This window comes from Vipera berus (assembly GCF_964194415.1).
Source record: "Vipera berus genome assembly, chromosome: 2".
NCBI lineage: Eukaryota > Metazoa > Chordata > Lepidosauria > Squamata > Viperidae > Vipera > Vipera berus.
Window position 1 is genome coordinate 59,341,369 of NC_138203.1, and position 17,513 is coordinate 59,358,881.

The 17,513-nt window shown below is 39.7% G+C and overlaps 1 protein-coding gene across 2 annotated transcripts in view; it reads right to left on the reverse strand.

The window, feature by feature from the left end:
* Nucleotides 1–1,598: 1,598 nt before the first annotated feature.
* Nucleotides 1,599–17,513, reverse strand: part of SYK (spleen associated tyrosine kinase) — a 48,972-nt gene continuing 33,057 nt past the window's right edge. The window contains exons 8-14 of one of the 2 annotated variants that reach the window (XM_081315737.1): nt 12,331–12,415; nt 10,673–10,850; nt 7,676–7,885; nt 4,938–5,124; nt 3,363–3,503; nt 2,823–2,935; nt 1,599–2,246 (exon numbers count right to left, since the gene is read on the reverse strand). In XM_081315737.1, the coding sequence (XP_081171863.1) occupies nt 2,174–2,246; nt 2,823–2,935; nt 3,363–3,503; nt 4,938–5,124; nt 7,676–7,885; nt 10,673–10,850; nt 12,331–12,415 (987 nt within the window). In that variant the 3' untranslated portion in view covers nt 1,599–2,173. The remainder of the gene's footprint in view (nt 2,247–2,822; nt 2,936–3,362; nt 3,504–4,937; nt 5,125–7,675; nt 7,886–10,672; nt 10,851–12,330; nt 12,416–17,513) is intronic. The other variant, XM_081315738.1, reaches the window with a different exon arrangement.

Here is a 17,513-nt window from a genome sequence, read left to right on the forward strand (position 1 = left end):
GCTCCCCCTCCAACGAGGCTTTGGGGGAGCCCCCAGTTGCAAGGTTGTCTGGCACACGTTTGTCTTGCAAACTTGGAGAGTTGCACAAAGGGAACGCGAGCCCAGCTGGGGTGCCGGGAGGGGGGAGGAGGAAAGTGAGAAAGAAGAGGAGGAGGAAGAAGTAGCAGAAGGAAGAGGGAGCAAGACCAGGAAGAGGAGGAGGAGGCAGAAGAAGAGGTAGCAGAAGAAACAGGAGGAGGGAGAGGAGGAAGGATACAGAGCTCAGATGTTACAAACCAGTTGCAAGTGCAGCCATCGGAGGATCTTGCACTGAGCAAGATGGCTTCCGCCCTGCCACTCTCCCACCCCTGCCCAGACCCCTGCAGACTTGCTGCATTCATGGAAGTGAAAGACGTGCTGTCAGCGCACCTCCAGCTGCGCGGCCCAGTTCCTAAGTGGCCGTGGCCCAATACCGGTCCATGGACCCAGGGTCGGGGACCCCTGGACTAGAGGGTTCCTCTCCCTGTAAGATACAAAACATAATGGATAAGAACAACCTAAGCCTGTCTCATCAATGGGCTGGGGACAAGACAAAGACATCACAGGAACACATATATAAAGAAGTTGCTAGAATATGTTTGTATTATGGTTAGATGCAAGTGGGTAAGGATATTTCAGAGGAGAACATTTGAGGACAACAATGATCAGAATAGTTAAAACAATGGTCCTTCCAATCATATACTGTATATTGATACTGAGAAAGAATGAGGGAATCAAGTTCAGATGATGGATCTAAAGACAGTAAGAATACCATGCAAAAAATGATTATTCAGTCCTGAGCCAAACAAAGGCTCACTGCCTTTTGAGCATAGAATAAAAAATATGACTTTGTTTGTCAAGATGGAGAAAAATAAGAAAGGGTTAAGACAGAGGAAAGACAGGTTAAAGCAGAAGGAGAGGATAAAAGAAAAATTTGCATGATTATCCCAGGAAGAGTTATGAGTTATTGTTGGAAATAAATGGAGATACTGAGCAGTACTCCAGGAGACAAGCCTGACTCATTAAACAATTAAGGTTTTAATATAAAGGTAAAGGTAAAGGTTCCCCCGCACATGCGTGCTAGTCGTTTCCGACTCTAGGGGCCGGTGCTCATCTCCGTTTCAAAGCCGAAGAGCCAGCGCTTGTCCGAGGACGTCTCCGTGGTCATGTGGCTGGCATGACTAGACGCCAAAGGCGCACGGAACGCTGTTACCTTCCCACTGGAGTGGTCCCTATTTTTCTACTTGCATTTTTACGTGCTTTCGAACTGCTAGGTTGGCAGAAGCTGGGACGAGTAACAGGCGCTCACTCTGCTACGCGGCACTCGGGATTCGACCCGCCAAACTGCCGACCTTCTGATCGACAAGCTCAGCGTCCTAACCCACTGAGCCACCGCGTCCCCCATAAGGTTTTAATATAGAGTAACCTAAATAAATGGTGTTCCCAGAGCCCATCAGAGTTTTGATTATATGATACCAAAGACTGAGGTTAAGCGCTGATGTTAATTCATCTATACTTTAATTTTTTTTTACTTTTATTATTTAATAAGTGAAACCTTAAAGATTAAAACAATAATAGGGATCTGTTGTTACTGTATGAAATAATTTGCCAATTTTGTTAATAGATGTTTATATTTTACAAAATAATAAATACTAATGGGGAATATTTGACAGAAGTGAGGATATAGCTTTTGTTTTGCATATATATATGTCATATGTTTTAAAGCTATGATCTGTTATTTCTAACTTTATTAGCTCATTTCTAATTTAAAAAACAGTCTCTGCTTTGAGTTTTCAAAAGTGAAAGTATCCGATTCTCTTAACAGCAATAATGATGAATACAAACATTCTTTTGATATCATAAAAGATGGTACATTTGAACAGCAAGACAGAAAGCAACCTAACAAAATCCATTTTTTAAAATAGACTAAGCATATATAACTAATTCCAGATCCTTGAACATCAAAATAGCTCAATTTGAAAATATTAGTGTAGCTACTAGCAACTTTTTTTTTAAAGTAGCAACGTAATTCTATAGCAATGGTCTTTTCACAATGATTCTTCTGGAGTGCATTTTGGTACTTCTGCAACGTATTTGAAGAATCAAATTTTGTATCTGCCTCTTGGGATGTCTTCATTGCAATTCCACAATAGATTTATTGAGCAATGTCATAGTAGTAGTTGCGCAGCTTTAATTCAACAGTAAAAAATGATGGCCGATCATCAACACTGGAAGAAGAAAGAAAAATATTTTTGTAGCCAAGCAGACTCTTTATTATTTGTCTGGCAATTTACAGTCAATATATTATCTCTTTAACAACAACATTTACCAGCACTTTCTCTTGCTTCAGGACAGCTTATTGTGTAACTGCTATCCTTATCAGATAACTTAATAGTGGTTTCTCAGCACTTAGCAAGAAACAGCCAGCAAAATACTGCATTACAAAATGACATTTTGGAAACACAGGAAAGGATCACAAATCTAGGCAAAGTCGTGATCTGTATTTTTCTTTCATCTTCTTACTTATCAATACTATCAGATAGTTCCAAAAGAAGGGTATCTCTTGGGTGAAGGTTGAAACAGAGAAGGAGTCAAAAAGTCAGGATGGTGGTCATAACCAAAAGATCAAATCTTGGTATTTATGTTGTGATCAATGAAAAATGGGGTGTATCCCTTCTCATCTGCTAAAGAATTCCAAACTCAGGTAGCAAGGAATGCCCGTATATGCTGGTTTTGATGGAACATTTAACTATGGTCAATGAGCTGGTTAAGCTTCAAGAAACTATTGATATGAGAATACTTACCTATATGTCCAACACAATTTCATTAATTCATAGATATCAGATGAGCAACCCACTGGACATTCCAGTCGTTCTCCTCTTTCAATCATCTGTGCAACATCAATTCCTTTCATACCCTACAACCAACGACACAGAAAACTGAGACGTTGGTTTCAACTGAAATAAGAATATCACAATTTCTGAAATATTTTCTCACAAAGAAGTATTGTAATGCAGGGCTTTTCAACCAGTGGTACCGGTACCACCTGTGGTACATTGGCACCTGGCAGGTGGTATGCGACCATCCTAGAAAAGTGGTAGCGGGGGAGGGGAGTGAGCTGAACCAGTGGCAGCACCGCACAAGCCTAAGCGAGAGATGGCTGGAGCTAGGCAATTGGTGGTACTCGGATGTTGCCATATCCTAAAAGTGGTACAATGGGTGAAAAGGTTGAAAAGCCCTGTTGTAATGGACATTTGAATAGCATCTACATCTTGGTTTATTTTTAAATCTATGATTTGGAATTAAAAAGGAAAGTTTAATAATGGCAAATAAAGTTTATTTACCTTATATGGCTTTTGCCCATAGGAAAATGTCTCCCACATTAACACACCAAAACTCCAAACATCACTCTTGCTAGAAAATTTGAAGAAGTTCATGCATTCTGGAGCATACCATTTAACTGGCCATTTGCCATGATGTTCTGCCTGTAATGACACCCAAAATTAAAGAAAACAGTAAAACACATTGGTGTATTATATCTATCAAGCACAATCTATAGAAGAATCAGAAAACATATTACATTTTAATTGTTCAATGAACCACAATTTGTTGTTGCAACCCAGAGGTTTTACAGAATTTATTTATAAAATAGATTTATTATGCAATAAAACAGTAACAGTAATTAATAAAGAAAAAAATAAATTATATAATATCAGGTTAATAAAAGGTAAAGGTAAAGGTTCCCCCGCACATGTGTGCTAGTCGTTTCCAACTCTAGGGGCCGGTGCTCATCTCCGTTTCAAAGCCGAAGAGCCAGCGCTTGTCCGAGGACATCTCCGTGGTCATGTGGCCGGCATGACTAGAAGCCAAAGGCGCACGGAACGCTGTTACCTTCCCACCGTAGTGGTCCCTATTTTTCTACTTGCATTTTTACGTGCTTTCGAACTGCTAGGTTGGCAGAAGCTGGGACGAGTAACAGGCGCTCACTCTGTTACGCGGCACTCGGGATTCGACCCGCCAAACTGCTGACCTTCAGATCGACAAGCTCAGCGTCCTAACCCACTGAGCCACCGCGTCCCTCTGAGCCACCGCGTCCCTATCAGGTTAATACTCATTAGCAAAATTGTTATAAGAACAAAACCATCATCAGTTAATGGTACTATAGAAGAAATGTTTATAATATTCAGTTGCTGTTCAAGCAAAACTTGCCAATCTCCACATCTTCTCTGTGTTCAATAAGAATTCAATCTTATCTGAATCTGGCTAGAATACTTTGCTTTTTAGAAGACGTTCTAATTATTTGGTATGGGTAGCTGAGGAAGTTGGGCAATACTGTATAGTAGATAGTAGGAATAGCCTATAAAATGCTTTTTTAAAAAGGGGTAGACTCGCTGGGAGTGTGAATGTTTTAGGCCAGGGGTCTTCAAACTTGGCCCTTTTATGACTTGTGGACTTCAACTCCCAGAATTCCTCAGCCAGGCATGCTCACTACCTGATATTTCTAGAATATATTTCTAGGACCATGAGTGAATGAGGTGGATTTCACAGGAAGCATCTGGCCCATCCCTAACTATAAAGAAACTGATGCCATTAGAAACAATACTAGAATTCGTCCAGTGAATTCTAGATCCTTGATTTACTCAGCTTATATAAATTTTAAGTAATGTTTAAGCAATGGCTTTTGTGATGTCCTGATAAATGTTTTCCCCAACAAGTCATATACATTTAACAAATAAGCATAATTTCACTGGGCTTTAAAAAACTTAAATACAGGAAGAAATGTTCTATTCAATTCTTTTCTCCCAACAAATTTGTGCAAGGCATAAAGTTGAACAAGAGCTGAATTATAGTGACATCACAGTTCACATTGACATTTGATGATAAAAATCTTAAAACATGTTAAAGGATGGAAAAATTACCTTGTAGTAATCATTAGAACCAAGAGCTTTTGAAAGTCCAAAGTCACTGATTTTGGCATAATGTTGTGTAACCAGAAGCACATTTCTTGCAGCTAAATCTCTGTGTACAAAATTATTTTCTTCCAAATATTTCATTCCCATGGAAACTTGATGCACCAGCTCTATTAGGTTCTTTTCTGTGACATCTCTGCAAAATCAAACCTGACTTTTAGAAACCTATTTCTTTTTACATTCTTCATTCCTTATCCCCACCCAGTAGAGAGCAGATACTAATGATACTGTCAAGATTAAAAACTTGGCAGCTACATGCCTGGACTTTATTTGGATACTCAAGCTGGAGGTTGACAGATACATTGAATAAATATTCCAACTTAATTGCTTAATAAGGACTAATTAATAGTCCTTATGCATTCATTCTTTTTCATACATTATTGCTAATTTTTTATTATATCCATGTAGCATCCACATAGTTTAGAACAGAGGTGGAATACTTTCCTCCCAGTCTTGTACTGTCTCAGAAACCTTCAGAAATTGTCAATGGATTGTAAATTCTAATGTGACAATTATGATTTGACAGGTGATTATTATTTATACAGGAAATAAATATACTAGTTGAATTAATCTTTTAAACAAATCTTTTAAATTCAAATAAAATTAGTATTTTCTTCTCTTTGGTCATTTCTTTGTCCTGATCTTAACAAATGTTTGGAATGTGCCCTGAAAAGCTTGACTTAGTTGGTTTACAAGCAAATGCCAACCATTAAATAGAGATTTTCTGGAAAGTAGACTTTGCAGAGATCAAAGGTTCACCTAAACCAGGAGTGGGGAACAAAGGCCCTTTTATGACTTGTGGATTTCAACTATACTGGCTTGTCCTAGCAAGAATATATACTCAATCAATATCACAATTAAAAGGTAAAGGTTCCCCCGCACATGCGTGCTAGTCGTTTCCAACTCTAGGGGCCGGTGCTCATCTCCGTTTCAAAGCCGAAGAGCCAGCGCTTGTCCAAGGACATCTCCGTGGTCATGTGGCCGGCATGACTGGATGCCAAAGGCGCACGGAACGCTGTTACCTTCCCACCGTAGTGGTCCCTATTTTTCTACTTGCATTTTTTACGTGCTTTCGAACTGCTAGGTTGGCAGAAGCTGGGACGAGTAACAGGCGCTCACTCTGTTACGCGGCACTCGGGATTTGACCTGCCAAACTGCCGACCATTTGATTGACAAACGCAGCGTCCTAACCCATGTTGATGATGTAGACTGGGGTGGGGAACTAGGCCCAATATTCTTCAATATTTTCATAAATGACTTAGATGAGGGAATTGAAGGGGAACTCATCAAATTTGCAGATGACACCAAACTGGCAGAAGTAGCCAACATCCCAGAAGATAAACTCAGAATCCAAAAAGATCTTAACAAACCTGAATAATGGGTTCTGTCCAACAAAATGAGTTTCAATGTGGAGAAATGCAAAGTTTTACATTTAGGCAAGAAAAATCAAAGGTACAAGTACAGACTGGGCAAGACCTGGCTTAAAAACAGTAACTGTGAAATGGACCTTGGAGTCCTAGTGGATGATTACTGAACCATGCAGCAGCAGCCAAAAAATACAATCCTGGGTTGTATAAACAGAGGCATAGAATCAAGATCATGCAAAGTATTAGTATCGCTTTATAAAACCCTAGTAAGACCACACCTGGAATATTGCAGTCAATTTTGTTCACCATATCACAAAAAAGATGTTGAGAGTTTGGAAAAAATTCAGAGAAGAGCAATTAAGATGATCAAAGGCCAGGAGACTAAAACATACCAAGAATGGCTGCAGGACTTGGCTTTGGCTAGTCTAAAGAAAAGAAGATACAGGGGACACATGATAGCAGTATTCCAGTATTTGAGGGGCTGCCACAAGGACAAGGGGGTCACGTTATTCTCCAAAGCACCAGAGGGCAGGACAAGAACAATGGTTGGAAACTGAAAAAAGAGAGAAGCAACCTAGAATTAAGGAGAAACTTCCTGACAGTGAGGACAATTAACCAATGGAACAGAAATTGTGGGTGCTCAATCACTGGAGATTTTTAAGAAGAGGCTAGACAGTCACTTGTCTAAGATGGTATAAGTTCTCCTGCTTAAGCAGGGAGCTGGACTTGAAGACTTCCAAGGTCCCTTCCAGCTCTATTCTATTCTATCTGTGGACTTCAACTCCCAGAATTCCTGAGTCAGCATGGCTGGCTCAGGAATTCTGGGAGTTGAAGTCCACAAGTCATAAAGGGGCCATCGTTCCCCACATCTGGCCTAAACAGACTAAATCATTTACATTTGTGACATTTCTATATTGCAGTGACTTCCATGCTTTGCAAATGTACTTGTGGAATACTAAATTCAGCAAAAATCGCAACCATGCACTCAGGTAAGCAGGGATGGCAAGCCAAAATATATATCCTTTATATGAATATATGTATATTTGTATTCAGTAAATTCACTTGTAGTAAAATTCAGTGGTCTGTCACAAAGCTGTATATATGCCTTCAATGTAAATTGAAGAATAAAATGTTAATTTTGAAAATGTCACTGTTATGGAAAAGTTTATTTCTGAAGTATTCAAAATTTCAATTTCCAGATATTACAAAAACTGTTATTTTCATATAACTTGCACTTTCCAATGAGCAGCGATCATTACAATTATCAATTTATATTCCATCCATTATTGGTCAAAACTTGCCAACTTACTGTCAACTCACCCGTGTTTTAACAAATATTTATTCAAGGGGCCAAGTTCAGCCATTTCCATTACCAACATCCAAGATTCAGCTTCACATATCCCAATCATTCGGACAATATATGGGTTATCAAGTTGTTGCATTACATTTGCTTCTCTTAGGAGTTCATCTTTTATTGCTGGATCATTACTTTCATTTTTGAGAATTTTCACAGCCACAGTTTTCTTTCCTCTATAACAGAAATTCCAAGAAAACAGAATTATGTTAAGTTTAGGAGAAGGGCAGATGGCTGGAAATGAGGTGGCCTATTTCTATCCTAAAATAAATTTTGCTGGCCAGCAGTAGTTCACTTGCTTTGCTCTGTTGACATTTTCCAAACAGAATCAGCCTTAATTTCAAATCTGTAGATACCATTTTAATATTTTAAGATCATAGGCCATTACTGTGGCTTTATCAGAAGTTCCCATTCTTTAATCTATGTTTGAAATATTCCAGAAGAGTCCACTTTCAAATTTTTCTTGTACTTTTGATAGAGATACAGTATGCTATAGGTGTTATTTCTATAATGGATTCCATCACACAAGAAAGCAACTCAGGTGCCTTTGAGGCAGCCAAAGCACCTCGTCCATACTGATCCCTCAAAACATGCTTAAATTGAAGACACATCCACTGTTGCAAACTGGGAAGCCAAAATTCAATTTGAAGTTGGAGAAAATCCTTAAACTAGCCATTATATCATGATCCATCTTGTATCTTAGCTTTCCAATTAAGTTATTTATCATCAATTTTCAAAATAGAATTTCCCCAAAGAGGTAGATGTTCATGAGTCCCTATCACAACTCAATTTACATCCTAAAATGGCTCATAGATTTCTCACCACTACTTTTCCTAGAAATCTTTTCTGCCACATGTTTCAAGAGCTTGCCATAGAAAATAGCACAAAGGGAATAGATAATAATTGCCAAACTTAACCCATGAAAGCTAATATTTGATTATATGTTCATTTAACGAAGACATGCTAATAAAAACCACAATAACAACAACTTTATTGTCACTTTGAATGTACACCAATCGGCATACATCAAAATGAATATGGTAATGTGATCATTTAGTATCTTTTGTGATAGTGTATTAATGTATATTAATAGATATATGGGTACATTTTCAAATGTTAAAAATATGTTAATATAATGTTGAAGTTTTGGAATTTATCAAGAATTGTGGTTGTATTGAGCATGGGGTGGTGGTGGGTTGCAAAACAATTACGTTTAAAAAAATGGAAGATATCAAGGGATGGTTGTCAGAAATGTATGACCAATCTTTTTTGAAAAAATGCAAAACAGATTATTTTCTAGCAATCAAAGGATGCAGTAATATATGTTACTATAGCACAGATTCTATGATATGTTACAATAACGTCTTGTAATATTCCTGTTATAGTAGTGAATTCATTCAATGTCTATTGATAAGTATAATATATTAGATTTTTCTTTTCTTTCTTAGTTTGTACTTTTGATTTTTTAAAATTAAAGATTGTTTTGTTACAAAAAATAAATAATAATAATAAAATATAAGTTGCACATATAACATTTTTCCCAACAGAAAGGGCAAAGAAAACATTTTTGTTAATTATATACTTTACCAGATTAAAATTAAAATGCTAATTTTCATATGAACAAATTATAACAAATACATTTAAATAAGAATACTGTTATGCTAAACTGTAATCCAAAGTATTCTTTCTAGGCTAATTAAATGAAACTTCTGTATAAACATATACAAAACTGAATTTTAAGGATACAATTATATCCATATTTATAAGGAAGATTCAGCCTGAAATTTGGTAAGCAAACTTAGTGGAACTTCTGACTGAGCTCAGAGATAGTAAACTGCCAAAGTCTTTGGTTTAAAGGTAACACACTAGATTTTTGTTATAGAACTGGAATCCAGTGCAAAGATCTGTGACTTAGTTTCATTACGTTAAAGTAATAAACTATTGTTTATGGGAACAACTCTATATTCACTTCAAATTACCAAGTGTTTTGGAAAGTTATAACAAATGAACAATATTCATTCGATTGAACTACTTAATTTAGATTGCTGGAAGAAATATCAACAACCTAAGATACGCAGATGATACCACTCTAATGGCAGAAAGTGAAGAAGAACTAAAGAGCCTCTTGTTGCGGGTGAAGAAGGAGAGTGCAAAATTTGGGTTGAAACTTAACATTAAGAAAACCAAGATCATGGCATCTGGCCCTCTCAATTCCTGGCAAATAGATGGGGAAGAAATGGAGGTAGTGACAGATTTTGTTTTCCTGGGCTCCAAGATCACTGCAGATGGGGACTGTAGCCAAGAAATTAAAAGACGCTTGCTCCTGGGAAGGAAAGCCATGGCAAATCTAGACAGCACTCTAAAAAGCAGAGACATCACCCTGTCAACAAAAGTGCGTATAGTCAAGGCTATGGTCTTCCCAGTTGCAATGTATGGCTGTGAAAGTTGGACCATAAGAAAGGCTGAGCGCCAAAGAATTGAGGCCTTTGAACTGTGGTGCTGGAGAAGACTCCTGCGAGTCCCTTGGACTACAAGGCGATCAAACCGGTCAGTCCTAGAGGAGATCAATCCTGACTGCTCTTTAGAAGGCCAGATCCTGAAGCTAAAACTCAAATACTTTGGCCACCTAATGAGAAGGAAGGACTCACTGGAGAAGAGCCTAATGCTGGGAAAGATCGAGGGCAATAGAAGAAAGGGACGACAGAGAATGAGGTGGCTGGATGGAGTCACTGAAGCAGTAGGCGTGAGCTTAAATGGACTCCAGAAGATGGTGGAAGACAGGAAGGCCTGGAGGAACGTTGTCCATAAGGTCGCGATGAGTCGGACAGGACTTCGCAGCTAACAACAACAACAAAGATAAAGGGTTTCATACAAACTTTTTGTAATAATTACTGTAAGAACAGTATCAAAATCCAATAAAGAAGAGGATACTAGACAAATAAAGATGGGGAACAATAACCTACTTTTTCATTTCGTAAGTGCCTTTTTTTACTGTACCAAAATTACCAGAACCAAGTTCTTTTTCTTCCAAAGTCAGTAAATTTCGGTCAAGAGTGACATTTTTAGCTTTCACTTCTTCTGGATCTGCATATGGACTTTCATAAACTTCTGTATCCATAGGCAAAGGTTCCCTCTCTTCACCTGTTAAATGAACAGAAATTACTTTATTACAATAGTCATTTGTAATCTGTCTTTATTAAATTTAAAATATGAACGTCAAAATATTAGCTCAAAATGAGGCACTTTTTTTCAAATAATCATAATTATATTTTAGTTTGAACTTTGGCATTGCACTATAATGCTTTTATTGCTATGCTATTTCATGCATATGGTTTTCATTTGCTTTTGTACATCTTAATGAATCACGTATAGTTTCAAACTTTGTGAAATCAGACGGAATTAGAAGAAAGAAAATGTATTTTCATGAGGAACACCCAAATGCTGGACTAATCCAATTTCTGACAAATAGGCAAAGGATTTCTTGGATAAATTTTATAAAAATACATTTGTGTTATAAATTATCCCAATTAGTCAGTCTTTCTGTTGCTATTGCTGATTTTATTTCCACATATAAGCTATTTTATTACAAAGGAAGAAAAAAAATATTCATCAATGTGAATGTGATTTAAAGACAACTACTAGAGTCTTGGGTGTGGTTTCCAACCAGTATTACAAAATAATTTGGAATGGAAAGAAAGATAGGCAAAACAAAGCCTTTTCCTTGGATTCCATGTTAAAGAGCAAATGTCTTTTTTGACGTTGACCAAATAAATTTATAGCCATAGAAAATTATTTGGAGTATTTATTGAGGCTAGAGTCCCTTTTAGACTCTACTGGGAAGGGTCATGTTAGATACAAAATGTAAAGAAGCTTTTATACCAGTTAGCAAAAAGTAACAACAAAAGATCGAAAAGGCTAGCTACGCTGGCTAAGACAGCCCCTATTTACTGCCCTTTCGTAAGGTCGTGTAGACCTGGTTCTTTTCCTAGGCACTGGAGTTGGGTTATCAGCACTGGAGCTTTGGCATGGATATATGAAGTAACAATAGCAATAGCACCTAGACTTATCTACCACTTCACAGTGCTTTACAGCCCTCTCTAAGTGGTTTACAGAGTCAGCCTATTGCCCCCAACAATCTGGGTCCTCATTTTACTGACCTCAGAAGGATGTAAGGCTGAGTCAACCTTGAGCTGGTGAGGATCAAACCCCTGGCAGTCAGCAGAATTAGCCTGCAATACGACATTCTAACCACTGTGCCACCACAGCATAGTTTATATACAGTTTTATAGGTTTTTGGACTTTAATGGAATCTTTGCTTTTATCTGGTTTGCTGCCCAGAGTTTATTGGATAGATGGATGGCTATATAAACTGGATAAATAAATAAACTGAAGTCCAGCATTTTTCCAGGCACTAAGTAAGAGAAAAATTGGAGAAGTCTGGTCCACAGTTATACAAAGCACCAATATATCTCAATCAGTGTGTAGAAATCTTAGGCCAATGTGAGACCTGAACAATTGATTTCACTTGTTTGCAGTGAAATAAGTATTTTAACTTGTAAATAGTTACCTTCACTGCCTGTATTTTAGACATTATCAGAAATTATACAAAATCATTACATACCTGGTTTTGCCCACGAGGGTGCATAATTGTTAAACATTGCAAGTAGTGCAGAATCATCTCTCTGGGCAGGAATAGAGAAAGATGGCTGTGACAGAAACAGATTTTTTTATTTCAATCATTTGGGGTCAAAGAGAAAGACAACATTAAAAAGAAAATTACATGACAAACATTAAGCAAAAACAAAATGCAAGCGGAGTTAAAGAAAGAGAGCAAATCTTACTTAAATTTTTGAAAAGTTATTTGCTGCTTACATTTGGCAGTAAAGCAAGGCTTACAATGAAAAAACATAAAGATTTCTACAAATATTTTAAATAATTTCCTAAAGAAGGAATTAAATAACACTTTTATATTTCAATTGTACACAACCACAGATCTTATTTTGGAATCCCATGTCCACTGAAACAAGAACTGCTCAGTGTTTTTCTTCCAATATATATTTATATTTTCACTGCTATTTTTCATTTTATAAACCATTCTTCAAAAGTGCATGGACTTTGAAGCAGTAATTTGGGAAATAAATGTAATTTACTGGTCTAGCATTATTTGAAACAAACTTATCCCTAAATATCTCTTATTGTTTTTCCCAACCATTGATCTATGCTTTTTTTATACAAATGAATAAAAATGAAAAGCTGATTAACATATTAACATGAAACATATTAAGCTTGCTTAGAACACTAGAAAACTGACAAATACAAATGTACCAGGATAAACATGTGATGCAATAGACAATTGTGGTGGCCATAAAATCCTTCCTTCCTTCCTTCCTTCCTTCCTTCCTTCCTTCCTTCCTTCCTTCCTTCCTTCCTTCCTTCCTTCCTTCCCTCCCTCCTTCCTTCCTTCCTTCCTTCCTGTTATGTCATGGGCTCGGGTGAGCAGGAATGAATACAGACAGTTGTTCAGAAAGCAACACATCCTTTATTAGTTATGACAGAGATTAACCCTATACAGTCAAACCCCACAGCAGCAGCCAATAGAATGGAACCCATGCTTCCCGCCAAGGTTGACCAATTACAGGGCCGGAGATGGTCTGTCTAGGTTTCAGGAGAGACGTTGACTCATGTGGTGTGATACCACAAGCTCAGTACATAACACTCCTTCCCCCTAAGACCAAACTAAATTCCTCCAACAACTTGACAACAGTCAAGGCTTATTGATCACTCCCAATAACCAACATACAAAATAACACAAAATACAAATAATAAGTAACGGTGCCTTTACATACCGTGTGATTATAACGCGACCTTTACAGACGTGACTTCAATAAGATTAAAAAATGTCTCAGTAAAAATGTGTGTCCCCAGGCGGTTCAAATCACCCTTATTTCTGTAGGTAATGGTAGGGAGGCTTGTCAAACACTTACAATACTCCTTTAACAACATAGTCAGTTAGATATAAAAGGGACGCGGTGGCTCAGTGGGTTAGGACGCTGAGCTTGTCGATCGGAAGGTCGGCAGTTTGGCGGGTCGAATCCCGAGTGCCGCGTAGCAGAGTGAGCGCCTGTTACTCGTCCCAGCTTCTGCCCACCTAGCAGTTCGAAAGCATGTAAAAATGCAAGTAGAAAAATAGGGACCACTACGGTGGGAAGGTAACAGCGTTCCGTGCGCCTTTGGCGTCTAGTCATGCCGGCCACATGACCACGGAGATGTCCTCGGACAAGCGCTGGCTCTTCGGCTATGAAACGGAGATGAGCACCGGCCCCTAGAGTCGGAAACGACTAGCACACATGTGCGGGGGAACCTTTACCTTTACCTTTACAGTTAGATATGCCGGAGGTTTGTGTATCTGGGATGAACGCCTTGGGGTTCCCCCCACTTTGTGGTCTACCAGTTTACCTGGTGGGCTGGATAGACCCAAGTCCCCTTGTGCTCTGTTGTCTAGGGGAAGTGACATGATCTGGCTGGCCTCAGCAGATTGGCCCACCCCAGAGTCAGCCTGTTCTGTAGCATAAGCGCAGCGATTTCTGAGATTTAGCTGGTCTGCCAGATCAGGGGGTCCATGTTGCACCTCCAAGCTCCCTGGTACATCCCCAGAATCCATTTCTATTGAGGGGGGGGGAAAACCCTGGTGGTCTTGGTGTGGGCTGGTCTGGGTGTCTGTGTGAGGGCCTCTGGAGGGACTTATGCTACGGTCCTTACTTAATGACCATTCTGGAAACCTTTTCCTTAATTAGTCAATATGTCTTCTTATTTGACGATCCCCCTCCAACCCCACTACATAAGATAGGGGCCCTGACACCTTGGTTACCTTACCAGGAACCCACAATTGCCCAGGCCCATAGTTTCTGGCCCAAACCAGATCACCCATATGCAACCCCCTCAGGGGCTACGGCCTGGAGGCTTCTGCTGCCACGCGGTCCGGATGCAATCTGTCTCCCCCAACGAAGCTCAGCAGGACTTTTACCTATAGCAGTGCAGGGAGTGGAGTGCTGGCAGAACAGAAAATCAGCCAGTCTGTGATGCCAGTCACCTGTGATAATACGCCTGAGTGCGTCCTTTGTAGTCCTTACCATCTGTTTGGCTTGTCTGTTTGACGAAGGGTGGAATGGTGCAGATATAGCATGTCTGATGAGGTTAGCCCTGAGAAAAGCTTGAAACTCAGCAGCAGTATATTGAGACCCATTATCAGAAACCAGAACGTCAGGCAACCCATGTGTTGCAAAGAGTTTTCTCAGCACCTGGATGGTCCTAGCAGTAGTCATATTAGGAACTGGGGTGACCTCCAGCCATTTGGAATGGCTGTCTACAACTATCAGGAAAAGTTGTCCCTGAAAAGGCCCAGCGTAATCAATGTGAACTCTGGACCAGGGCGTATGTGTTTCTTCCCACCTGTGAACTGGGGCCTGAGACATTTCAGGCCGAGATTGCTGACAAGTATAGCAACCATGAACTTGATCCTCTACAGCCTTATCCAGACCCAGCCACCAAAGGTAGCTTCTAGCTAAGGCCTTCAGCCTTACAATGCCAGGGTGGCCTTCATGAAGAGATTGTAAGACTCTATCCCTCAATGAGGTGGGAATTACGACTCTGTTGCCCCATAAAATGCAGCCCTTGTGAGCAGATAACTCATGCCTCCTGACAAAATAACTTTGGAATTCTGATCCTGGACTTTTATCCAGCCACCCCGTGTATACCCAAGACAATACCCTGCTCAGAATTTTATCTGAGGCAGTTTCAGCAGCAATGTCCCCAGTGTGAAGAGGAAATTCAGGTAAATCCTGAATAGACAATATTTTAGCAGCAGGTGCAGGGTCAGGCTCCATTAGTGGCAGTGGCAGTCTGCTTAGGCCATCTGCATGGCCCATTTCCTTCCCTGGTTTATGAAGTAACTTAAAAGTGTATGCAGACAAAAATATGGACCACCTTAACATTCTGGGTGAAGGTATGTGAGGAGTTGGTTTGTCTGTTCTAAACAACCCCAAAAGAGGTTTGTGATCTGTGTAGACAGTGAATTCCCTTCCATATAAATAATCATGAAATTTTTTAACACCTGCCACTATGGCCAATGCTTCCTTATCAATCTGGGCATAATTACGTTCAGCAGATGATAAGGTTCTGGAATAAAAGGCAATGGGAACTTATTTCCCATTTCTCTCAACGTGGCTCAAAACTGCCTCACCCTGTAGGGAGGTGCATCACATGCAAGACAAACTTTTTTAGACTCAATGTAATGAGTGACAGTAGACTTTTCAGATAAGAGACTTTGCAAGGTTTGGAAGCTTTTTTCATGCGAGGGCAACCACTTCCATGGGGCTTTTTTTTTATCAAACAGCCTGTGTAGGGGCTCTGCTATGGCAGCCTTATGAGGTAGAAATGTGTGATAAAAATTGAGGAGGCCCCAAAACGCCTGCAGCTCCCCTTTTGACTTTGGCCTTGGAGCCATTTTAATGGCCTTCATTTTTGAATCTGCGGGGTGTATTCCATTAGCATCAATACGGAACCCCAAAAACTCCATAGATGAAACCCCAATACTACATTTGGTTTTCTTTAATTTGAGGCCTGCATCGCGAAGCCTCTGTAAAACAGCCCTGAGCCTATTGGCCAATACTTCAGTGGATTCTCCAGCAATGAGAACTCATCAAAAGAGGGGCAAAATCCCTGAATACCTTTAAGTGTGTGTTCCATAACCCCTTGGAAAATACCTGGTGCCACACTGACTCCAAACTGTAAATGCTTGACTTTGAATACTCCCTTGTGAGTTACGATTGTTTGAGCTGCGGCTGTGGCGTCATCAATAGGCAATTGCTGATACGCTTGCACTAGGTCGAGTTTACCAAAAATAGTTCCCCCTTGCAACGAAGCCAAAATATGGCTGACTACAGGAACTGCGTAAGCATGTTGACTAAGAGCCTTATTCAATGTACATTTATAGTCTGCGCATATACAAACCTCCCCGTTAGGCTTCAGAGAGCTGATGATAGGAGTTTCCCACTCCTCCCCCATCAACAGGCTCTAGAACATCTTGTTCCATGAGCTTATCGATTTCTGAATCGATTTTGTGCCTCAGGGCAAACAGAACCCTCCTTGGTTTAATTCTGATGGGTACAACTAGAGGATTTAATTTGAACGAAATTGGCGGCCCCTTATAAGTTCCCAGATTTGACTCAAAAACATCTGCAAATTCCTCGCAAACGGTCATGAGGTCTGTTGTCTGAGTTCAGTTAATGCCTGTAATTTGAATGCCCAGGGCATCAAACCAATCGAGTCCTATAAGACAGTGTTTTTCAACCACTGTTCCGCGGCACACTAGTGTGCCGCGAGATGTTGCCTGGTGTGCCGTGGGAAAAATTGAAAAGTAATTATAAAATACTTACTTTGTGTTTATTTGATTCCTATTCAAGAGAATTACTTTATATATAGTCAATATAGGCACAGAGTTAATTTTTTAACATTTTCTAATGGTGGAGTGCCTCGTGATTTTTTTCATGAAACAAGTGTGCCTTTGCCCAAAAAAGGTTGAAAAACACTGCTATAAGACTCGTTCTTTGTCCCTCTACTACAGGGGTGTCAAACTCAATTTCATTGAGGGCCACATCAGCATTGCGGTTGCCCTCAGGGGCCGGGTGGGCGTGGCCTACTGGGTGGGTGTGGCTAGAGTGCGTATGGCCTACTGGGTGGGCATGGCCAGCTCTACATCAAGGGTGCCTATGGGGGCCTGGGCAGGAGTGGGACAGATCTGAGGGT